This window comes from Limanda limanda, chromosome 3 (genome assembly GCF_963576545.1).
Source record: "Limanda limanda chromosome 3, fLimLim1.1, whole genome shotgun sequence".
NCBI lineage: Eukaryota > Metazoa > Chordata > Actinopteri > Pleuronectiformes > Pleuronectidae > Limanda > Limanda limanda.
In genome coordinates this window covers 31340472-31365879 of record NC_083638.1, presented here as the reverse complement: position 1 = coordinate 31365879, position 25408 = coordinate 31340472, and the positions used below count along the sequence as shown (strand labels likewise).

The window sequence follows — 25408 nt, the reverse complement described above, 5'->3', positions numbered from 1 at the left end:
TGCATGCCTTTCAATGTAAGTAGGCTTACAATCAATACATTCAGTTTGGCTGTGTAGTCATACTGTGTCTGCATTCTATGTAGAAGTCTATCTGTACTTCAACTAAAGCACTTAAATATATTTCTATTTAGAAAAATGTGTTGAACAAATTGTGTTACTTAAAATGCTCGCTGTGATGACGGATAAATTCTTTCATTCATCTAGATAGTTCTTAAAAAATAACTTTGATCAAAATACACTGTTCAGTAAATATACGAAAAATAAAGATATCATATGTTGGCTACATCAACAAATCCTCTTTTATTCTGGGATCAACTGCTGCTGCAGTAGTTTAAGACGGACAATTAAATCAATGAGCTTCCAACTGTCCACACAGTATGACAATACAATCGACTACAACATATATATTAATATATTATGCACTTGCTGAATTCACTTCTATGGTAAAATATCTGCCCTAACCATTTTATATCGGCAAAAAATACCACCAGAACTAAATGCTGTAGGAAAAGCAAGAAAACATAAAGGAGTCAATTCCCAACATGTTCATGTTGTTGGTAAATCTGCTACATAATTACCTAGTCCACAAAAGCCAGGACATCAGTAAAAGTGTGTCCTCCATCTCAGCGCTTTCATGATTTCATGGTGCAAATTGGAACAACGATGACCAGGATCACGGTGCAGGTAGCGGCAGCTATCAGTGCGCTGATCTTACACACCTTAGCCCTCCTGAACGCTGCCTCTTTTCTCTTGAGCAGTGAGTCATAGCCTGGTGTGTAGATGTCCTCCATCCAGTACTCCACGTTGTTTGGGTTTAGGGACTCCTGCGTCTGATGAAACAGAGGCACAGACAAAGAAAAGCAGTTAGAGTACACAAAAATGTTCCCTGATTTCCATGATAGTGTTACAGGGTGCCAATGCGCCTACGAAGAATGGCCACGCGCAGGCGGCAAATGGCGCACACATAGCAGATGCCGATTCATGCGTCAGGCTCCAAATTCGTGCATTTTTTAGGGTTTCAAGTATTTGCTCATCACTCCCATCATTCTTGGGCGAATACACTGCTCAAAAAAATTAAAGGAACACTTTTTTATCAGGGTATGGCATGAATTCAATTGCACTTTTTTGATAATTATCTGGTCAGTTAAGTAGCAGAGGGGGTTGTTAATCAGTTTCAGCTGCATTGGTGTTGATGGAATTAACAACAGGTGCACTAGAGGGGCAACAATGAGACGACCCCCAAAATAGGAGTGGTTTTGCATGTGGAGGCCATTTCAAGTTTCTCCCTCTTGATCACTTCGACTGGTTTTCCATTAGTGTTGGCTTTAGCTAGAGTCATTATCTCTACTGGGAGCATGAGGCGATTTCTTAACCCTACAGAAGTTGCACAGATTGTCCAACTCCTCCAGGATGGCACATCCATGCGTGCCGTTGCAATTCATTCACTGGTCCAGTCTATGGGCAGCACTTTTTTCTATGAGGGGCAGTTTGGGGTTCACTTCCGCGTGCAGATGGGTAAGACTGGGATCGAACCGCAGACCATCTGGTTAGAGGACGCCTTAAATGGTAAATGGTTTTGTATTTATATAGCGCTTTTCTAGTCTTCATGACCACTCAAAGCGCTTTACAGTACAGTTTTACATTCACCCATTGACACACACATTCATACAGTGCATCTATTCGCAGCACTTTGTTATGCTATGGGGGGGCTATTGAGGGTTCAGCATCTTGCCCAAGGACACTTCGGCATGCAGATGGGTCAGACTGTGGATCGAACCGCTGACCTTCAGGCTGGAGGACGACCATTCTACCCCTCAGCCACAGCCGCCCGTTAAACAACAGTCCACCGAAAAATGAAATTCACTCATTAGTGTGACTGCCAGGTACTGATGGATATGTTTCTCTCTCTAGGGCAGTTGTTCTCCAACCTTTTCTGTCATGCCCCACCATAGAGGATTCAATTTTTTCATGCCCCACCCATCCCGCAACCATAACCAGGCCACATAATAAAAGATATCTTTTAAAAGTAGCAAAGAAAAAAACGACCCAAGTATTTTGTCATTAGAAACATTAAGCGGAAGCTATTTTGAAGCAATTAAGGGAGCCTGTAAGAAAATTTGAATTTGAGGTCATTGGGCTTGGTTAATCTCAGTTACAGCCAGAGGCTTGTCAGGGAGAGGAATGGATTTCTAAATCTCTTGTTACTCTGACAGTCATATAGTGACCATCAGTAACATAACTCTGTGCCTGTGTTGAAGTTAAACAAGGTCCTTGCAGTCGCACATAAATCACACACTTATTCATGTAATGGGAGAGCCCCAGTAGTCCTGTAGGTCACACATGACAATCAATATTAGAATGGGGTTGATGGTGTGTGTGAGAACATGCATGGGGGATACAGTGGTAAATATAATGGAGCAGACAACTATACAATAGGCAGCACTAATCAGAGGCTAGAGGAACTTGAGCTTCCCAAGGGTGATCATGGGAATTATGCTTTTCATGAATTACTGATTGTAAGTCAAATTTTTTAGGAACCCCACTCACAGAGGGCGGCTGTGGCTGAGGGGTAGAGTGGTCGTCCTCCAACCTGAAGGTCGATCTCCAGTCTTTCCCATCTGCATGCCAAAGTGTCCTTGGGCAAGATGCTGAACCCCGAATTGCCCCCCCCATAGAACAACAACGTGCTGCTAATAGATGCACTGTGACGCCGGCCACACACCGGACGCGTTAGCGTCGCGTTGGCGTCGCGTGAGCGTCGCGTGAGCGTCGCGTAAACGCTAGGCTGTCACACCGGACGCGTAAGCGTCGCGTAGATCCCTAGCACGCTGGGGCCAGGCTGCACACCGGACACGCTGAACTCCGCGGCGGTCATCCTGCGATTCCTCCCCGTGATCACACATACAGCTGATATTTGTTATTAACTGAAACGGTGTCCCAGCATTTGTCCTTTTTAATGTTGTCTTTAAACAACACGGCCGAGGATCGTACAGCTCACTGTACTACTTCTCCACTTCAATTATTAATTTAATGTCATCCATCTTCAAGAACTTCTCCGCTGTTTGCTCAGTTCAATGTCGGGTGTCGAGGATAAATTACGTATTCTCCACTCAAGCCTATGTGGAGACTACGTAGACACACACACACACACACACCCTCTCTCTTTCTATCTTTATGACTGCTTGTGTGTCTGTATGGAGGGGCAGAGGGGGACATTTAATAATGTGATTGGTAAAATTGGTAAAATTAAAACTCCAGGACAACAGAAGGGGAATACAAACTATGGGATGCATATTTTATCATTTATATAATATAAAATATGTCCCCAATATCGTTTAAAATCATTTTTCACTGTGTTTCCCGGAGCGCTACGCTCGCGTCAAGCGCAAAAAATAGACTCGACGCCGAAACGATCGCTGCACGACGCGAGGCACTTTTGGTGCAGCGCTGCACTTCAGCGTCCGGTGTGGCCGGCACAAGGGATTAACGTGGGAGTGGATGGGAGCCAGCTGTTATTTAAGGCATGACGGTGCGCCTACGCGACGCTAACGCGACGCTTACGCGTCCGGTGTGTGGCCGGCCTAAGAATGTGTGTGTGAATGTAAAAACTGTACTGTAAAGCGCTTTAAGTGGTCATCAGGACTAGAAAAGCGCTATATAAATACAAAACCATTTACCAAAACCATTTACACACCCCACAAAAAATCTACCACCCAAACCAGACCAGAACCACAAGTCCTGACTGGTGTTTAAAGTAAAGTGTGAGGTAATGTAAGATATTTAGAGCAACTATAGTTTATCCCCTCACAGCCACCTTGTGAGTCTACTGTGAGTCCAGTACCTTCACGTCCAGGGCTGCGAACTGCTTCCCTTTCTCTCCTGAGTTGCGTTTATACTCCTCGATGGTCCAGGACGGCTGGCCGCGCTTGGCATCTGACAGACTGGTGAGCCTCAGGTCAGTGTACAGGTGACTGCCTTTCACATGGGCCTTGATGGAGGGGTTGAAGGGGTGCGGAGAGAAAACCTGTTCGATCAGGGGAGGGTGGGCGTTGGGGGTCAGGTGGGACTGGGGAAGCTCATACTGACGCTCGAACTCTGCCTGGAAATGGAGAAAGAGAACACAAAGTTCATTAGGGAAGTTTCCACCGGTCTTTTTATAACGTAATGAGTGTCAGTTGGGTACCTTGATTTAATTTAGGCTTTATTTTAAGAGATACTTTTTGTACATCAAACAGGGCTTATATCTGTGCATTAAGAGGGTTTTTAAATTTCACAACTCTCAGCCACTGTAACACAAGGGGCGTTATATATTACATGGAAGATTGTTTGTTCGTAAGTCATTATAATCATTAGACACCTGATGGTAATGCTGTGTTAAGAAAGTAAAATCCTTCTGTGAGATTTTATGGAGACAAATGCTGTATTGGATGGATATGATGCTAAATAATATGCCTAAATGCTCACATGATTTTAAGGACAATTTCGGGTTTTGACTTAGGTTGCAACATATCTTATCCTGCATTACTTAGGATACATTTTGTGGAAAAAAGATTTTACAGGTTCTTTGCCTGTTTTAATAATTTTTCCTGGATAATTGATATGTATATATAATTATTTTCATTTTAAAACTCATTTTTTTTAAGGACTTGTGTAGTAGTTCTTCAGCTTTGCTGCTGATATGTTGTTATTTTCAGGACAGGCTACTCAGGAATGTGCCCAGTGTGAATATGAATGATACAGGTTTTAATTTTTTTTTTGTTGACGTCTTTTATTGAGCATCCATATTACAAGGTATCCACAGACAAAATACAAGAGAGAGAACGAAAAACAATGCTCATGTTTTTTGGTTAATAGGACAGTTTTCCTCTTTTGTTAACAATCGCACATTGCTGGTACAGACAAATAAATCACTGGACAGTCTAGATTTGCTAGAAGCCAAATTTCAGACAGAAAAATAAAGACTGAACTGTACCAAGGTCCTACATGACCATCTGGATAATTCTTTACAGGGAATATAAGGATGGGGAATTTGCTCGTGTTGATGAGGTCCCTGCCCTTTGTACACACCGCCCATTGCTACAACAGCTGGGAGGCTTTAGTGAGGTCCATTGATCGGCCCCGCCGGAGTTAGTCATGGCCCTGGTGTAGCGCTGAGAAGACAATCAAACTTTACTAATAGAGGAAGTAAAAGTCGTTCAAAGGTTTCCGTATGTGAACCTGCGGAAGGATCATTACTGTTATAGCTGCTCGACTTCGCCCGACCAACCTCCGGACGCTTAACCCTGTAGCACCCCTTGTTGTAAAATTACAACGTCACCTTTAACCATCCTAAAAAACAATCTGGCTTTTTTTTTCTTGTTTTTTTACCACATTTACATAGTCATTGGGTCCTATTGTTCAGTCTCACAATGTTATTGGATCGTACATTTGTTTATAAGTCACGCCTTCTGGCCATGAACTCACACAACCTCTCAAGGTTTCCTTCGAACAACATCTATTGGTTTCATTGGACTGGATTCATCAGATGCATGTAAGTAAAATGTCTTTTATATTTTTTTTGGTTGTTATTATAATGTCTAGAGCATGTACATATGTAGTTAGTGTGGAATAGATGCATCAAATTTCTTTTAGAGCTTATTATATAATTGTTGCAATTATACAACACTGGGTGAATCTGGTAGTCAAAATAGCTGGCTTGTTGCAGTGGGCTCAAACAGGTTGTGTTCCCTCCACTACACCACTACCTGAAACAGAGTATTTTCTTTATACATGGATAGTATACATTCTACCCTTGTGTTGTGTTCTGGTCAAATTTGACTGATTTAAAAGTTTTATCTCTAAAAAATGTAGTTAATTTGATCAGCCTGACCTAAAATTCCATGACTTTGTCCATGGAACAATTCAGTTCTGGGGACAGGAATGTTCCCTAATGTGGGGTGTGGATGTAAGTGGGGGGATGCATGTTTTCCTTTTAGAATGATAATTAGAGCCATTAAACCATTTACATTTACATTTAGGGAGTTTAGCAGACGCTTTTGTCCAAAGCGACTTACCAGCTAACCCTAGCAACTAACCCTAACCCTGGAAAACATTTCTACCCTGAGCACTTGGTCCACCACCCTATCTATTCCTTCAGGTTATGTACTACAATATATAAAACATATATTCATGTTAATTAATTTATATTTTATTTTCAGAATGCCACCAGCAAGGAGAGAGCCGCGATACACGGTGCAGGATGTTATTGACCTGGTCCAAAATGGAGAGAGTGAGGTTGAGATTGAAATCAGTGACACAGATGAGAGTGATGAAGACTCCAATGAAGATGTCTGTAAAGAAGTGGACAAAGAAAACCAACCACCCATGGTCTGTCCAGCTGATAATTACGTGGACATCGAGCCAAAAACAAGGAAACACACCATGCCCCGTGACAGGTATCGCTGGCTGAAAAAAGATTTCATCAGTCCCAACACAGATTTTTCTGGTCTGGATATCACAGCAGATGACATTTCCCTCCACACACCATTGGAATACTTCCAGAAGTTTGTGTCCGAAGACATGATTGAGGCTCTGACACAAAACACGAATGAGTACAGCTTTCAGGTGCATGGAACATCTGTAAACACCACTTCAAAGGAAATTGAAAAAATGCTTGGCATGTACCTGAAGATGGGCCTGGTACAAATGGCTGGAACCCGTATGCATTGGGAGACAGAGACGCGGTACTCCCCTGTTGCTGATGTGATGCCACGCAACAGATTCCAATCCCTGTTGACGTCGTTACATTTTGTAAACAACATGACAGTATCTGAGACGGAAAAGAAAGACAAACTATGGAAACTCAGACTGTGGCTTGATTCATTCAGAGAGAAATGCCTGCAGGTGGTACCAGAAGAGCACAACTCTGTGGATGAGATGATGATTCCTTTCAAGGGGAAATTCAGCAGCATCAAGCAATATATGCGAGGCAAGCCAAACCCATGGGGATTCAAAGTGTGGGTGAGAACTGGAATCTCTGGCATGATGTGTGACTTCGATGTCTACCAAGGCAGTGTCAACGGAATACGAGCCAAATCTGAACTTGGATTGTCAGGTGAGGTTGTGATGAAACTTGCTTCCACACTTCCAGAAGGTCAGAACTACAAACTGTATGCAGACAACTACTTCACCTGTGTTCCATTATTAGTGAAGCTCCTTGATCGGGGAATTCATTACGTGGGAACAGCCAGGCAGGTGCGCCTACCCAACTGTAACCTTGAAGACGAGAAGAGCTTGAAGAAAAAGGGGAGAGGAAGCTATGACGTCAGAGTGGAGGGGAATCACAACATCTGTGCTGTCAAATGGTATGACAGCAGGGCCGTCACACTTGTGTCATCCTTTGCTGGACCTGAACCTGTGCAGAAGATTCAACGCTGGGACAAAGCCAACAAAACCTTCATTGAAGTTGAGAGGCCTTACATTGTTGGTGCCTACAACAAGTACATGGGAGGTGTGGATTTGTTGGACTCATTTACAGCCAAATATAAGTTCCCCATCAAATCCCGTCGCTGGTACATGTACATCTTCTGGCACACCATCATCCTCACTGTGATCAATGCCTGGCTGCTCTACAAGCGGGACTGTAAAACGCTCAAGGTGTCTAGCAAAGAGACAATGAACAGGAGACAGTTTCAGGCACAGCTAGCATCCTCTCTTATCCTGGTACACGCAACACTTCAAACTCCAAAGAGAGGACGGCCATCTTCAGGCAAAGGGAGCCCAGCAACACAGTCAGTGACATCAGGAAGCCCTCTGAATGCTCAGAAGAGGCCATCCAAGAGATGTGCAAACCTCCCATTGGATGTAGGCAAGGACCTAGTTGGTCATTTCCCAAGGAAGACAGGGAGAGGACGCTGCAGACAGTGCAATAAAGGATACACCAACACGCAATGCAGAAAGTGTGATGTTCGCCTTTGCTTTTTAGACAACAGGGACTGTTTTTGGGACTTTCACCACCAATGAAAGTCTTCATGACCAATGTCATAAAAAGAAAAAAAGAGGGAAAAAACGCATTTAAGAGTTTTATCTTGTTTAATATTTTTAATAATTTTAATAAATGACTTCATAAAAATATGACTAATGTGTGATTATTATTAATGTTATATACCGGTATGGCGCTAAGTAAGCAATCAACCCTGCAAATGAACCCTTAGTTGTTCTGAATTGTTCACACAACGTGAGTACAAATACAGAAATCCTGCTCCCAACTAAGCCCAATGTTGCAATATTACAACCTTTCTCTAAAAACGTACATAAACTTTTTTTTTTTTTTTTTTTAAATCTTTCATTTCTGCATCAAAGGCCTCATACAACATGATCTGAAAGGTCAAATAATTTTTTTTTTAGGTTTTTCTATATTTGGGTCTTATGGGTTAAGGTCTTGTGCCAGTTTTGAGAATGTAGGGAGTAAAAGTAAAAGTCATCAGGAAAATAGATACTTATGTAAAGTACAGATACCTGAAAAATATACAAAAAATATAATGAAAATTTTACTTCATTACTTCCCACCTTTGCAATACATGGTTCCAGACAAAGTTCTTCAGGGAGTCTCTCAGAGAAAACCTTAATTTCTCCAGCTTTAGATCATGCACCCCTTTAGAACCTCTATGATCCAGCTATCATAAGATGGGGTGCAACGTTCTACAAATTTAGAAGAATTAGACGCCTGGCCAGCATGGTGCAGAAGGCAATGGCATGTTTTACTTTAGCTGAGAGTTCTTTGTTAGGTGGGATACCAAATAGGACAGGTTGGTGGGGGACTGGCACCATCTGTTACAGGCATCTCTGAAATTGGGGTAAAACTTAACATAATCTTTGATGAGTATAATAAATTCTCTGTATGAGTTTGCATAGAATCAGCCCATGCCGAGCACAGATGGAGGTTTTGTGGACTAGCTCAAGAATCTGGCCCAACTTGCCTTCTTTTATGTTGAGCCCCAGATCTTGCTCCTATGCTTCCCTAGTTTGAGGGGGAAAGACTGAAATGATAGTCCATGGCGAAATATTGCCTCTCTGTTTGGGATTCATTGTAAAAAGAGTGTCAATAAACGTTTTTGGGAGGAGAATCAGAAGATGGGGATGCTGATTCAGAACAAAATGTTTAATTTGAAAACAATGAAAAAGGTCAGATGTTGGAAGCTGAAATTTAGTACCCAGGTCAGTAAAGGACATGTTGGTATACAAATCATTAATTGACGTTATTCACTAAGGCGGAATAAATTGTAGACGGCTTGAGATTGTAATTATGGAATACGGGTCAAAATTTGACAGGTCCTGCAGGCCAATATGCTTTCTAAACTGCAACCAAATTTTAAGAGACTGAGTGACTACTGGACTAGTGTTGACAACAGTGGCAGACATCAAGTTGAGAGCACAGCCATGACCGTAGTGAGATCCGAGTGGAAGAAACGTCGGTGAATAAACTTCAATGAAAACAACACATGCAGTAGTAAGAATTATAGAGTAAAATGCAGGTTTTCATACTCAACGAGTTTTATTTTTGAAAAATGATATATTATCATTAAAATTATAATTTATTCATTAAGTAATCAAAAATAATTGTTAGATTAATCGAAAAATTGTTAGATAAACCAATTTTATAGTTAAAATGATCGTCAGATTAACTGATCAAAAAATGATTCATAGGTGCAGCCCTATGTAATATCATGACTTAAAACCCTATTTGTACAACAATGTATGCTTTTAAAGCTATACGAATTATATTGATTGGATATTTTAAGCCTTAGTAATGTAAAAAATAAACAGTTTATGTCAAACAAAAACATAACAAAAATCACTCTTTTAATCATGGCAGTAAACTTTACATAGCCCTGTTTACTGCTATGCAGTTTTTCATTATTCACCTGAAAGTTGTGACCTTTGCTGCTACTGTTTGATGGAAGTCTTCATGATCTTTCCCTTATGTGCTGAGCTTAATGTTTATTTAAGCCAAGGTCAAGGTCAGAGCCCAGCCATTGCTACACATAGTTCATATGAAAAATTAAAAATTCCAGTGACACAGCATTTGTTTTCTTTGCATTTCAACCTAGTAATAATTTGCAAGGCCAATACCAATAATACCTATAATATACTAATTTATAAAATGATAAATGCATACCTAAAAAGCTGAAAAAAGGGGGGGGAATGCTGCAATATAACAATGAAATTAAATACAATTGTTTCAGCATTGCAATTTTGTTTTAGTATTGCATGAAAAAATGGGTGGTCTGGTCACAGTAAAAATGTGACCAGTTTTATGTCATTTTTTTTACCCCTGCCATAATGGATGTGCAAGCAACAATAACTTGTACTAACAAATACTTTTGTTGCTGTAGAAAAACTGCACTAAGCACATTTTATAGGTACTTAGTAAGTCCAGAAGTATGTGCATGGCCTCATCTGAGATATTAGCTAAACAAAAAAACGAAGAAATTTTTGACGTCAAATGGTTCCATCCTAGGAATAAGGGTTAATGGTTCTTATAGTGTCAAAGCCATGGTCTTGCAACATTGCAAAATCCTGGACACATTTTGACTTTCAACCTTTATTATTTCAATTACATTATATAATAAAAATATATCTGATATAAAATCAAATCTTGCACACATAAGACCATGTTCACAATTTGTGCATCTGGATCAATCTTTCCATGTGCTGATAAATACCATATAATAAACTACAGTTGTATAGGGTGTGTTTGAGTACTGTATATCATTCAATTTAATTTGTTCTTTTACAGTAGAAATCTCATTGAACAGTTTACTGCAAAGACAAGCCTTTTACGATCTTACATACTGGAATATCAAGACAATTACTTATCCATATATAATTTCCCGGGAGTAGTTTGGTCTAATAGTGCTCTCCCTCTCATGAATTTTAATTCCCCTGTCAGAGCAACAAACACAAAATGAAGAGTAAAGCATTCCTAAAGACTCAGTATTGATTGCATTAATCACATAATACTTTCAAGCAGCTGCCATCAATACAGACCACAGTGAGAAACATCCATCTCCACAATCAATGAATGTGACATGAGAGTGTGTTTGATGTGTATCATTTGTCTAAAGTGACTCTCAGTTTCACTCTCAGCCATCAGCCTTTGTTAATTGGATGGCTGTGCAGTGGAGTCTTTAGAGAGACTGCAGCGTGATACAGTAGTTTACCAAAGCAGGCCATTCGTGACTCATGAACAGTCCTCACTTAATACCCACAACTACGGTGGCCCTGAGAGCAAAGTAAGAACATCTTCAGGTGGTGTGCAGACATCCACTGAGAGATGTCAGTCTGTCCAGCAGAGATTTGTGCTGCTGTATAGCTGACGCTGTTATCCAAAGCGACTTACAATTAGTACATTCTACATATATGAGGGGCCATTTTCCATGAGGGTTCAGCGTCTTGACAGAGGACAATTTGGCATGGGCTGAGATTCGAGCTGCTGACCTTCTGGTTGGATGACAACTGCTCTACCCCTCAGCCACAGTATAGGTACAAGATGGGAGCATTTGTATGTAGCATTGAGGAAGTGGAGGCATGATTACATGATTATCCTGGGTAACTTTAATAGTAACTGGGTTGAGCTTTCTTCCTCTAATGCAGTGATTCTCAAACTGTGCGGAGGCATAACCGGTGGGGCGCGCGATCGGTAGGAGGAAATGTATTATAGCCGAACTAATGTTTTGACGTCTGCATCTCTTTAACGGCGGAGCCGTAAACAAATCGCTCTTTCACCGTAGCCAGGGGTCGGCAACCCGAGGCTCTGAAGCCGCGGGCGGCTCTTCAGCCCCTCTGCAGTGGCTCCCTGGCAGCGCACACACTCAGGCCCCGGGGGCTCCGCCCCCCGCCCCGCTCACTCGCTCAGAGACACACAGGAGATCAGAGTTTGTTCACGTGAAGCAGGCGGTCAGGGACAAACAAGAGACAGTGTTCAAAAACCAAGTTGAAAAGAAAGTACGATGAAACCTGTCTTGCTCTTGGGTTCACAGTCAGTGTGGTAGGACATGAGAGACCAGTGTGTATTTAATGTCTGAAAACTCTATGAGACCAAACAAATTAAGAAGACACTGAGAAACATTACACCCCAGTCACATGCATGTGTTCTTTTTGGTTGAGCTTTATCATCTTTGGAGCAAAGTGATTTTAATTGAATTAATTTTTTCTCTATTATTGAAAACGTACAGACTGATGGAGGAATGTAGTGATAAATGTCACCAAAAGTACTTAAATTATGTTGAATTTAAGCAAAGTTATGGCACTATTTTTTTAAATAAGCGACACGTCACAAAAAGTTGTTTGAAAAAGGATTTTTCAAACAACTTTTTGTCAGAAATTCCTGAAAGTAATTTGGATTTAATGTTCATGTGTTGGGGCGGGGGAGTGGGTGGGGCATGAAAAATATTTTAGACCCAAAGTGGGGCATGACAGAAAAAGTTTGAGAACCACTGCTCTAATGATTGAATGTACTTTGTAGTGTAAACCTCAATTCATCAAAGAGCAAACCAGAGTGGATCATCAATCTTCATCTTCGCTTGATAGAATACTACTCACTAAACCTGAAAAGTTGTCTAAATATGGTGGTATGTCTGATTGTTTAACTGATCATTATCATATATCAATTTTTTGTCTGGAAAATTTACATTCCAACTTGTCCTCCATTGTATTAACAATACCTTGGATCAGTTGACGTCCTATCAGCTTTTTCAGAAAGTTAAAAGCCAAGCACAGATCCGAACTCATCCAAAGATTGTGTTGATCTGGGATGTAAGCAAGCGGCAAAACAACCTGGGCTGAGCTATGAAGTCTATGTGGAGGTACAAAAAAGCTGCAGTTCACTGAGTGGCCACTTGAGGCTGGCTTCAAGAACGGGTCAAATTCCATACACTCCCATTTAAAATAGCCCAACTTTAGTGCAGAACTGAACAACTTTACAGCCTGGTTCATTGATCCATTTTAATCTCAATCATTAGAATGATATAGAGCAGAGGTCTTCAACGTTTTTCAGGCCAAGGACCCCCAAACAGGTGGAGAGATGGAGCAGGGACCCCCTACTATATATATTGCATAAAATTGTGTTTTATATTAAACTGGACCTAGTGCCATGTTCAACATAACTACCCTGATATTGTGCATTCAATACTAAGCTATTCAAATAATACACGGGTTCATATATTCATGTTTTTAATTTAAACATGTGCAAGGTACAGGGTGGCCATGCCACTGCCATTTATAAACATACAGTGGGTAAGGAAAGTATTCATACCCCTTTAAATTTTTCACTCTGTTTCATTGCAGCCATTTGCTAAAATCTAAAAAAGTTCATTTTATTTCTCATCAATGTACACTTAGCACCCCATCTTGACAGAAAAAAAAACAGAAATGTAGAAATTTTTGCAAATTTATTAAAAAAGAAAAACTGAAATATCACATGGTCATAAGTATTCAGACCCTTTGCTCAGTATTGAGTAGAAGCACCCTTTTGAGCTAGTACAGCCATGAGTCTTCTTGGGAATGATGCTACAAGTTTTTCACACCTGGATTTGGGGATCCTCTGCCATTCTTCCTTGCAGATCCTCTCCAGTTCCGTCAGGTTGGATGGTACACGTTGGTGGACAGCCATTTTCAGGTCTCTCCAGAGATGCTCAATTGGGTTTAGGTCAGGGCACTGGCTGGGCCAGTCAAGAATGGTCACAGAGTTGTTCCGAAGCCACTCCTTTGTAATTTTAGCTGTCTGCTTAGAGGTTTTCTTCCAGGATATCTCTGTACTTGGCCGCATTCATCTTTCCTTCAATTGCAACCAGTCGTCCTGTCCCTGCAGCTGAAAAACATAGCATGATGCTGCCACCACCATGTTTCACTGTTGGGATTGTATTGATTGTATTGTATTGGGCAGGTGATGAGCAGTGCCTGGTTTTCTCCACACATACCGCTTAGAATTAACGCCAACAAGTTCAATCTTGGTCTCATCAGACCAGAGAATCTTATTTCTCATATTCTGGGAGTGTTCTCCATATGTTTTTTGGTAAACTCTCTGCGGGCTTTCATATGTCTTGCACTGAGGAGAGGCTTCCGTCGGGCAACTCTACCATAAAGCCCTGACTGGTGGAGGGCTGCAGTGATAGTTGACTTTGTGGAACTTTCTCCCATCTCCCTACTGCATCTCTGGAGCTCAGCCACAGTGATCTTTGGGTTCTTCTTTACCTCTCTCACCAAGGCTCTTCTCCCACGATTGCTCAGTTTGGCTGGACGGCCAGGTCTAGGAAGAGTTCTGGTCGTCCCAAACTTCTTCCATTTAAAGATTATGGAGGCCATTGTGCTCTTAGGAACCTTCAGTGCTGCAGAAATTATTTTGTAACCTTGGCCAGATATGTGCCTTGCCACAATTCTGTCTCTGAGCTCCTTGGGCAGTTCCTTCGACCTCATGATTCTTATTTGCTCTGACATGCACTGTGAGCTGTAAGGTCTTATAGAGACTGGTGTGTGCCTTTCCTAATCGAGTCCAATCAGTTTAATTAAACACAGCTTTTGTCACAGCAAAAGGTCTGAATACTTGACCATGTGATATTTCAGTTTTCCTTTTTTAATAAATTTGCAAAAATTTCTACATTTCTGTTTTTTTTCTGTCAAGATGGGGTGCTGAGTGTACATTAAAGAGAAATAAAATGAACTTTTTAGATTTTTGCAAATTGCTGCAATGAAACAAAGAGTGAAATATTTATAGGGGTCTGAATACTTCCCGTACCCACTGTACATCTTGCATACAACACTGAGCTATTAAGGAATTCACAGATTCATGTTTTTATTTCAAACATACATGTAGAAGAGACAGTGAATCCTCATCTGTGGATGGCACACATACTCCCACATTAGTGAGATGTCGGACCCTGATGGGTAGCACACAACTGATCTAATCTTGGATGGATGGAGGTTGTCAGGCAGAGGGTCAAATCAGCCTCACAATATGTTGGATGCATGTTAATGTGTATTGAAAGACAATTAAATTTATGAAAAAAAAAAAAAATTATAAAAAATTTAAAAAATTGTCTAATCAACCAAAAATTTCGCGGACCCCCTGCAGTACCTCCGCGGACCCCCTGTTGAAGACCTCTGATATAGAGGTTTGAAATTATGTATAACTATCACTTTTAATGACAGTTTTTTGAAATACCTGACCAAAGCGGAGAACATTTTTGGATCACTATTATACGACACTCAGTGGATCCTATCAAGCCGTCCCCCGCGCTGTGCTGGACACTCTGACAACATCATGATCATGGTGCACCTGAATCACACATACAGGCAGAAATTAAAGTTACGACAGTACTTATAAGCTGAGAACTGGTGTTGGAGTTTCTCTGTCTGGAAAGGGCTCAGAAAGATCATGAGCTACCAACCTTCAGCCCCCCACTCCATTAATGACCTGCGTCAGGTCAACCAGCTGAACGAGTTCTAATATCATTTTGAAAGACAATGGGACAGAACGGAAACCAACCCCCACGACAACCAGCCCCAATCGATGAGCATCACCAACAACAGCTCAGCAGGGGTCTTTGACTCTCCACACCTGCCCACCAAAGTGCCCCATTCCCCCTTCACCAAAGTCTCACCCCTTTCCATCCTGGAGAGGGACGTTAATAAGCTCTTCAGGAGACAGAACATTTGCAAAGCAGCCGGACCTGACCGTCTCCCCATCAAGGCTGAAACACTGTAACGATCATGTCTCCAGTGTTCAGACTGTTTTAACTGTCACTGGAGACATGTCAGGTGCCAGCCTGATTCAAATCATCCACCATCCTCCCCATCCCCCGAAAAACCAATAATTTAATGACTACATACCCTACACAGACAGCAAAGACTGAAGCGCATCATTTGCTCCACCGAGAAGGTGATCAGCTGCAACTTGCCCTTTCTCCAGCACCTATGGGTCTCCAGGACTCTGAGGTGTCCAGCTAAGATTGTGGCCGACCCCTCCCACCCTGGACATGGACTCTTACAGACACTGCATCAATAAGGCCTGGGACCCTTTTGCTGAACTGCACTGATGTCCCTGCCTGTGACATTTTAAAATATAACAATAACTGTAAATTTTGCATAATCCCTCCTGTTTATAGTATTTATTTGTATAAAAAAAATTTGTTTCCTATTTTTATATTTTCTATATTCAAATTCCTTTTATGTGTAAACCTGCCGGCCAATCAACCCCAATTCTGATTAAGATTTTTCAATGACAGGGATGTCACTCTGGCTGCTAGCCACTGTCTGCTAAGCTTCACCTGAGCTAACCAGCTAAGACGTTTTACATCACATATCTGAAAAATAATATGGTTTGTTGTTCGGCTAATTGTCCTGACAGTGAAGTTAAAGACCTCTGTGCTGCAGTTTCTGTGATAACTAATATACAGTATTTTATTTACGTGTTAGCAGTGATTAGCAGGTATTGTGTCTCTTTACCTGGCTTGTTAGCTTATCTTCGCTATTCAGCCAGCTAATGAATTAACCTCCATGCAAGATACCAGCAGTAATGACGATGCTAGCAGGTGCATATGATTGTTCACTACAGTTATTAAACCGACATGAGCTGGTCCACATGTCAGAGAGAAGTGTTAGAGTTTATGGTGATAATACTTTAAAACTTAAGGGGACTGTGTGTGTCTGGAGAATAAGCTCAAACACGTTAATTATTTTTTAACATGAGGATCAATCAGCTAACCGCCCTCAGCTGCACTGATTAATATTCTGGTACAGGTGGAGCTGCTCTCTGAGCAACCACCATACCACAACATATCCTGCAGAAACCGATTTACTGTGATTGACTAAAAAGTGAATATTTAAAGTCACATCTGCATTTTAGGAGCAGCTGTTTAAACTAGCATAACTTCTCCTAAAGTTCTTTATTTAGAGTATTGGTGTTGATGTGTTGTAATGTGTTACAGTGAAAACTAAACTTGTCTGCTACATTCAGTTTTTACATCGTTAATCTTAAGCAGACTTAATAAGGTTAACATATAAAATGATTTATTTGTTTGTCAAATGAAAATAAAGATTAGGAAGTGTAACTTTACTAGAAAAGACACAGAGAGAACCTGAGGCTGATGACCTATTTTCAAAGCTGAAGTGAAGTGATAATGATGATGAACTTTGAAGTAATAAATGTGTATTTCCTTAACAGGCTAAACAATGAGGTGGATAGTAATGCTGGTTATACGAGCCTGTATCGTTTGTGAAACGTTATATAGTTCCAATCACATTGAACTTACACGTTTAGCTTTTAATATTAACCTGTTAAAATAACTATCAAGTGACAAGCTAAAACACGACTCTTTACCGAAGTGATGTGAAAACTGAGACTGAAGTGGTTAACTTGCTTTTAATTGTTCAATAATGTGTTAAATAAATCGTAAATTACCACAATTACATATTACAAATGACTTTTTGCGCATGTTAGCATATGTTGTATGATTATGATAATCGATAAATCACTTTTAAGTTCGTTGGGATGACCGCTACCATCCCGAAGCAAGACAACGCAGCACTAACAGGTAGCCTTGCTCCTTAGCCTGTGCCAACCAGGTACCGTGGAGCTCTGTGGGTGTGGCTCAGCTGTTAGTCTTCTCCTCTCTGGCCATATTTGAGTTAGCCAAGTCCGGCACTGGCAAGATGGCGCCAGGTGCAACAGCCACTGAGCCTCAAATTCATTCTTAAGAAACCAATGGGTGACGTCAAGGAAACTATGTCTATCTTTTTATACAGTCAGTAAGACCAAAAGAGGTAATGCAAAATCCAACCACTATGAAGGACTGTTTTGATGTGTCACCCATATCACAATAGATATCCATAGCCAAGGGGCAACTGGACACCAGCAAATGCTAAAATCCGCAAAAGGTGTTTCTATTCTTCTTAAGGCACAAACTAAATAAATAAAAATCAATGTTTAGGTTTTGCATCTACACAGTATACCATGTCTCTACATAGACAGGGTCTTCAGAATGTATTCATTCTGCTTCACCTTTTGCACAATTTGTATTGCAGATTTGGTTTTGGATGGATTGATACATTAGTTTTTTTTCTAATCAATCTACACAGAGTAAAATATTTTTACGGTATTTTTGTGTTCAAAATCAAATGTATTAAAAGTCAAAAGTATGTGGAGCCTTAACTCAGTACTTGGAAGAAGCCCTTTTCGTAGTAATTATATCTTTGAGTCTTCTTGGTTAACTCGACTTGGTTAAGAAACTTGATCTGGGCAGTTTATCAAATTGCTTCGGGGGCACACCTCTGAAGCTCCATTAGACTGGATATGAGCTGCAACTTCAGTTCTCTCCACAGATGTTCTGTGGGGATTTAAGTCTGGGCTTTGGCTGGGTCAAACGAAAACAGTCAGTGACTTTTCCTGAAGCCACTTTAGTGTTGTCTTGACTGTTTGCTTTGGATCATTATTCCTTAGTTGTGCTGAAAGGTAAACCATCACCCCAGTTTCAGTTATTTACTTGGTTATGCTTACTCTAAGAAAAGTTCAGATGGTTCTTAACTTGTTCCCTTACAAACATTTTGAGGTCACTGTGCTCCTGAGAACACTGAAAGCTGTTTTAATGGTTTTATATATTTGCCCTGATCTATGCCTCGCCACAATTGTAGCACCTAAGTCTAAAAAGAGTTACTTGGAGCTCATGGCTTTTGTCATAACATGCAGTGACTTGTTGGACTGCTCAAGCCTCAGCAGCTGATATGGTGTTCAGTTCAATTGTTGCAGTAAAGCAAGTTTATCATTTGTGAAAAACATTGCAAACAATGGACGACATCAGGACTCCAACAGAACTGAATGTAATTCAGCTACTGCCTGTCTTACTCTAACATGTCAACATTTCTGCTGTGAAAAAGTATATCCCAAAAATTCACTTTGCCACAGATGGAATCCAATTCGAGACACGTCTCAAGAATATCCATCTGCAATAAGAGTAACAGAAGGTCTGGCTTTTTCTGTAAATGAGAGTTTTCTATTTTTATTACATATCACATTTCAATGGTATCTATTTCAAATTAAATGTGTGTTAAGGTGAAGGGTTCTGAAATCTACATGAATAATTGCTGAACAGCTGCTGAATTGACTTTTACAATAACTTATGAGAGTTGTTGTAACCCTTGATGTCAGGTTGTAACCTTTGATGTCAGAGGTTGTAGTGTCTCAGGGTTTTACTTTATCTGTGGGGTGAAAAAGGTTGCTGCACCAGACACTAATGTCATTAGTGTGTTTTGGGGTTGTGAAAAAATGGAAAATGGCAGAAACTGTTTCTTTTTAAGCATAGGGTGACCATCTGTATGTGTAAAAAAGAGTGTAAAGGTGCTTTGCACCCATCTGCAGGTGCATATTTCTGTCTTGATAATGAGCCTTAAAATAACAGTAAAATACTGCACTACTGACCCTAGACAAGGTTTTTGTTGGTTATTCACTTTCCACTGTTTCAAGAAAGCGATCCAACACTAATCCTCATGACCACACCTCATTTTAAGACCAATATGTCCTTGGGTGCTCGCTGGCACTGGATGAGAAAATGACAAAAGCGTCACTCTAGGAACGCTTGAATCGCATCCTTTTGTTTATTATTAAGATGAGGTCAGTCTGCCGTCTGAGGTTGGTAAACATGTTATGGATGTTTTAGCAGGCCACTGATGTGGACAAGATTTCTCCTAGTTTACCAATAACCAGTCTGACTATAACAAGTTGGGCAGTGTGTTTGTGTGTGTGTGAGAGTTAGAGAGAGAAAGAGGGCAACACCAGGTAAAGGTAGTCAACAGAAAAAGGGGTTTATACAAACAAACAATTCATTCCTGACAGTAAGTCCTGCCATGCTTAATAAGCTAAATCTACTTATTGTAAGTCTTGTCGCCTCTGAGGCTGGGGGTCAATGGAAAGATGTGTGCTAAATCTAAACAGCTCATTGCATTCCATTTTTTCAGACCAAGGCAACCCTTAAACAAACTATACCAGTGTGATTTATTGAGGTGTTTCTGCATAGGTATCCACCACCGCCAAACTCAAAAACACATTCAAAAGCACTTAAAAGTGACATTATTTAAATTAAAACTTTCTCTTGAGTACAAACATAAAACAGTTATCTTGATTTTTGAGCATTTAAAAAAAGTGTCTGTACCTCTTTGGCTTTCCGGTGTCTGTCCTTGCCATCTCTATCTTTGTCATTGCTCTCGTCTCCAGGGTGGCAGGAGTAGGACACTGTCCTCCAGTCCCGTGGAGAGTTAGTGATGCTGGCAACCTTTGACTCAGTGGCGCTGTTCTCCTCATTGAGTGAGCGGGATGACCTCCTGGTGAGCATACTCTTCTTCAGAGCTTTCACCCTGAGGCTGCCACTATTACTCCCATCCGAGCAGCACCACTCTCCCAGGGGGCCATTGTCCACTTTGATATTGTGGCCGGTGGTGTGGCACTGGAAAGTGCGAGGTGAGAGAGTGGCGTCGAGATGTTGTTGTGTGCATGGGTGAGACTTGTCAGGGGTGGCATTACACCCAGATGCAGACACCTTGTCCCTGTGCCTTCCATTAGCCTCGGGCTCCTGGATCTTCTCATCCAGCTTGTTGAGCTTGGAGAGGACCTGGGAGATCTCACTGCGGACCCCCGACAGAGACTCCAGCTTCTTCTCAATATCACCAATCCTCATCACCAGTTTGCACACACTCGACTTAAGTTCATCGTCTGTGTTTTCCAGTGAATTGAAGAGGCGGTCCAGCTTGGACTTGGCTAGTCTGACCGTGTTGCGCTCAGGGGAGCTGTCACCTTCCGACTTCAGTGTTAGCTGAGAAAGAGACCCAGTGCTGTTGTAGCATGACGACTGTACAACTCCCAGAGAGTCACAAACACTCATGTCATCCAGAAAACGAAAAATGTCACTTATGTCGTCACTAACAATCTCAGAGTCCTCATCAGAGTGTTTGAAGGCTTGTCTCTCTCTGTCAATGTATTTAACTGGTTGTTCCTTCACCTTCTTCCGCTCAGCCTGCTCAGTTTGAGTCCCAATACTAGAGGAGCTGTCCCCTCCCTGAAAGGATGGACTGTTCATATTTTTGTTCCTAAATCTTTTGGTTGCCTCTCTTTTGTCCATACCCACTGGCCCGCTTGCTATCAGTGTTACATCTTTGTTTTTTATTCCATTTATTTTCTTTGCAAAAGCAGAAGGGGAAGATACCACATTTTCCTTCAGGGTCTGAAAATGTTGCTCATTGTCGTTGCAGATGAGGCTGATAGTGCGATGGTGGTTGTCTTTGAGTGGTTTGCTGTTCAGAAAAGACCTCTCAAAGTCTGGAGGCCCCTCTTCTGTATTGAGACTGAGGCTCTTCACTGGCCACGCCGGCTGCTTTCCTGCTCTGTTATTGTGCTTCCGGCTGCTGACAAACTCAGAGTTCGTGGTCGGACCAAAGTACGTGGACGCCTGTAGGTCGTCCAGGCTCTCGTGCTTCACCCTCTGACGGTTCTGGAGAGGGGAGTTGAGTGTGGGCTCGAAATAGGGGTTGCTGTAAGGCAGTTCAAAGCTGTGGTTGAAGAAAGTGGCAGGCTTGTGCAGCTCCCTCCTGTGGTAGCCATCAGCAGCCTTACTGCCCTGTTTGCTCACATTGGTGACGACCTACAACAGGAATCCACACAGAGTTAACACAACAATTTGCCTACAGAATGATCAAGATTTAGAATTACAGATTTTAACAAAACTACGAAGCCCTCCATTTTTTTTTCTATAATAAATGAATGGGTTTATTAAATGAACAGAAAAATAAAGAAATGACTGAAAGACTGTGTATAGCACTGAGTAAATAGGATAAAGTGCGGGTTAGGTGAAGGTGTTGGTTAGTAATCAAAGAGGAATTGTACACTAACCAACATGCTACACGCTGTCGCTTCCTTGTTTTCAGGAAGTATACACTCCTTCCTACGCTACTCCATTAATCTCAAAGTTGTCTGTGCTGGTGAATTTGAAAATCAAGATTTTACTTACGAAGTGATAGACTGATGCATTGTTATAAATTAACCTAGACAACACATACAACTATAACTATGCATTTGAAGTAAAACAAAAATTATATAATCTGCTCCACACTGAACAACTATGACAATAGAAATGTAAAACTGAAAAGTACAACTGTGCCATTGAGCATTCATCATTTAAAACTAAGTTAATCTTGCTGAAAGTTTTTTGTAATACTTAATGTGACATTACTAGTTAAAATCAACTAGAGCGGCAACCTTTACTATCGAAAGAGCCATTTTGCCACCTCTTCCACCATATAAACTTATTGTGGAGCCACAAAAAATATTTAATAAAGCATAGCTTATAAAGTTGTATTTATAGTTATACTCAGTGTTGTGCCAATTCACACTTAAAATGAACAAGTTCCAAGCTAAGGTAATGCAGATGAAAATTAACCAAGAAGAAACCCCCCCCCACACACCTCTCTTTCTGTCTGATTGTGTGCTTGTAGTGGAGGGGCAGAGGGCAAAATTTAATCATGTTAAAATCTGGGAAATTGAAACTCCAGCACAACAGTAGGGAGATCCAAAGTATGGGATGCATATTTGATAATTTCTATCGTATATAATATGTCATAAATAGCGTTTTTTTAAAAATGTCAGTGTTTTTCCTGGAGCCATAAGCTCATGGCGAGCAGAAAAAATAGAATCTGACGCCGAAAGAATCGGTGCAGAGCGCGAGGTGCCCTCTGCACTGCGCGGCTCATCGCAGCCCATGTGAACAGAGCAATTGAGTAACATGGGGGGCGGAAAGGAGGCGCACAGCTTTTCTTGGCGCGACGCGATTTCACGTCCGGTGTGAACCCGGCGAGTCTCCAAACACTAGACCAGTGGTTCTTAACCTTATTGGAGGTACTGAATCCTGCAAGCTTCATCAGTGCATTCACCGAACCCTTCGTAATTGGAACAATAAAATATGATTTCTTCAAAACATAGGTATATAATTTGTTAGTGCACAAAATGAACCATGCATCAGTTTCACACAAAATCAATGTGTTCAAAGAACAAAACCAACCATAAAAACCAACAAAAACATAACTCAATGACTATTTACTGCAAATCAATGTCACTTTTGCTGTTGCCTTTCAGATACAAGTTCAGGAATGCGCGGCTTCACCTTGGCAAGTGCCACTTTCATATCATTTTCGCAACAAAGTCTGTTCCTTTTCTTAATTTTCATGTCTACTATCGAAAAGGATTGCTCGCACAAATACGTTGTAACAAACAGTGTGAGTATCTCAAGGGCAATAAGGTATGGTACGATTTGGTGACACCAAAACGTTGAGAGCGTTGTTGTTCTGAAGAGTTGCTGTTGAAGCTGGCTCTGCTGAATGACGTACAATCACAACAGCCACAAGTCGACTACTGAGCGCACCAAGCAGCACAGATATCAAAGATAAGCAATGTGGCGTGATCAGCTGCAACAAGCTTTATCACTGCGGAGTGTGACGTCATGAATAATACGAGTAGCCTGAATTTATTTTGTGTAACACATTTTTACTAAGCAACCAAATGTTTGCAATCTGACACGGCGAAGAAAAATTGTGTGTTACCAAATTGTGGGCAGCCAATTTTTTGACGGCCGACAAAAACGGCCAGACATTGCTAGTGTGAACCGGGCTATACTGTGTGTGTTTTGACCCCTGCCGAACCCCTGAGAGTGACTCACCGAACCCCTGGGGTTCGATCGAACCCAGGTTAAGAACCACTGCACTAGACAAATCACAGCTCCTCTCCACTGCTTCACCTAAATTGCATATCGGTGTATATAAATCTAAAAACGGTTCATTAAATCGTCTTATCGTATCTCTCAACTGAAGGTCATACTGCAACACTGCACTCAAGATATTTCTATGAATGTTATTCCAGGTGAAACAAACAGTGCTAACAGTGCTGTCAGTTAGTCAGTTCAAACTAATCAATGTTTATTGAGTTAAGTCACATACTAAACAGAAATGTTAATTGAATTATGTTCAGCTGCATATGAGAATATATATCTTTACTTTATATGTATTTTGAATACACTGAAAGACTAACTTAAAAACTGACTAGTCTACCTTATATGAGGAATCTATAACCCTCTCTCTCTATTGGGTCTTTCAACAAGGTCCTACTAAATCAAACCTGTGGTGAGACGGTCATGAAGTTGTGGAAGTCCTGTTTAAAGATATTTCTCTTCTGGACACAGGAGTGAACAGTGAAAGGCTCTGGATGGCGAATGTGCTGCAAAGACTCCTGGTCGGTCGTGGACTCGCTGTCGATATCCATGGGAAAGTAGGTGCTCTGCATTTCACATGGTGGAGAGGGCGGACTGCTGCTGCGATACTGGGGCAAATGGTGAAGTTTGTCCAGAGAGACTGCTCTACATTTCAGGTCCTTGCTGACCCCAAGAAGGAAGTTGGGGTCTGAGGTGGGAATAAACGGCTGGCAGTTATTGCACTCCGATCGTTTAGGGCCGGGAGAGGCAGTCTGACCCACATGGTGCGGCTGAGGGGAACTATGGGGATGGTGGTGGTGGTGTCCATCCCTGCGGGGATCCATGTTCTTGTAAACAGCCCCTCTGTCACAGTCCTGATACTTATACGCATCGTTGTCAGAGCTGCACACCTCTACCGACTTGTTCTTGTGGAACTTGGGCCTGTGCACTAAAGGGAGATTGTCTTTGGATATGCCTCCATTCATTTGGATCAAGTTGAACATGGTGACGATATCTGCAGCCACCATGAGCTTCTTGGATTGCGGGTCCTCTACAGAGCAACGCATCTTGTCCTTGAAGAGTGTGGCTGGGAACGCAGGATCCAGACAGGCTGTGTAGAAGAGCAGGCTGCGGAGCTTGGCCAGGTGCACCAGGTCAAAGCGGGCGCACAGGGACTTGCACAGGTCCTGGTAGGACATGGTGTGGTGCTTGGTGTCCAGCTCCTCCAGGATCCGGATCAGGAATTGAGAGTACTCTGGGAGAGGGTCCATGGCTGCTGGCTGACGGGAACAGGCCCACAAAACAGATCCTACCTCCAGAGAAGCTTTGTACCTGGAAACAACACATTTCAATGAAAACATTTTTAATAAATATTTTGTTTTCACACAATAGAACTCACAAAATCACACACCAGCAGGTGCCAGACACAATCAAAATGGCTTGTACTCAGCCAGAAAAGATGGGGACTATACTCGACATCTACAACAAGGGAATGTCCTGCACCTCATGACGGTAGCAGCTGCCTGGTCTTGTCGTCAGTAAGAGCAGGTGAATGGCTTCTGACACAGCAAGGAACCTTTCACTTATAAATCCCAGTCGCAGCCTATTTGTGCGCCATCACTCACCCGGAGAGTCTTTGTTAAATCATCTGA

General features: G+C 41.6%; 1 protein-coding gene across 1 annotated transcript; it reads right to left on the bottom strand.

Moving 5' to 3' along the window:
• Nucleotides 1-632: 632 nt before the first annotated feature.
• minar1 (membrane integral NOTCH2 associated receptor 1) lies at nucleotides 633-25027 on the bottom strand. Its single transcript, XM_061068889.1, has 4 exons — nucleotides 24185-25027; nucleotides 20181-21662; nucleotides 3842-4093; nucleotides 633-830 (listed from the first exon to the last, which is right to left on the bottom strand). The coding sequence occupies exons 1-4, from the start codon at nucleotides 25025-25027 to the stop codon at nucleotides 633-635; spliced, it is 2775 nt and encodes a 924-aa protein (XP_060924872.1).
• Between the last annotated feature and the right edge of the window lie 381 nt (nucleotides 25028-25408).

Bases quoted from the DNA above. Each gene is read 5' to 3' on its own strand.
- minar1 (XM_061068889.1), bottom strand. From the start codon at position 25,027: ATGGACCCTCTCCCAGAGTACTCTCAATTCCTGATCCGGATCCTGGAG. The intron at 4,094-20,180 runs GTACAGACACTT...TTCCAGGCAGAG, and splicing joins GACACCGGAAAGCCAAAGAG to TTCGAGCGTCAGTATGAGCT. The intron at 831-3,841 runs GTACTGGACTCA...CTGTTTCATCAG, and splicing joins TCGCAGCCCTGGACGTGAAG to ACGCAGGAGTCCCTAAACCC.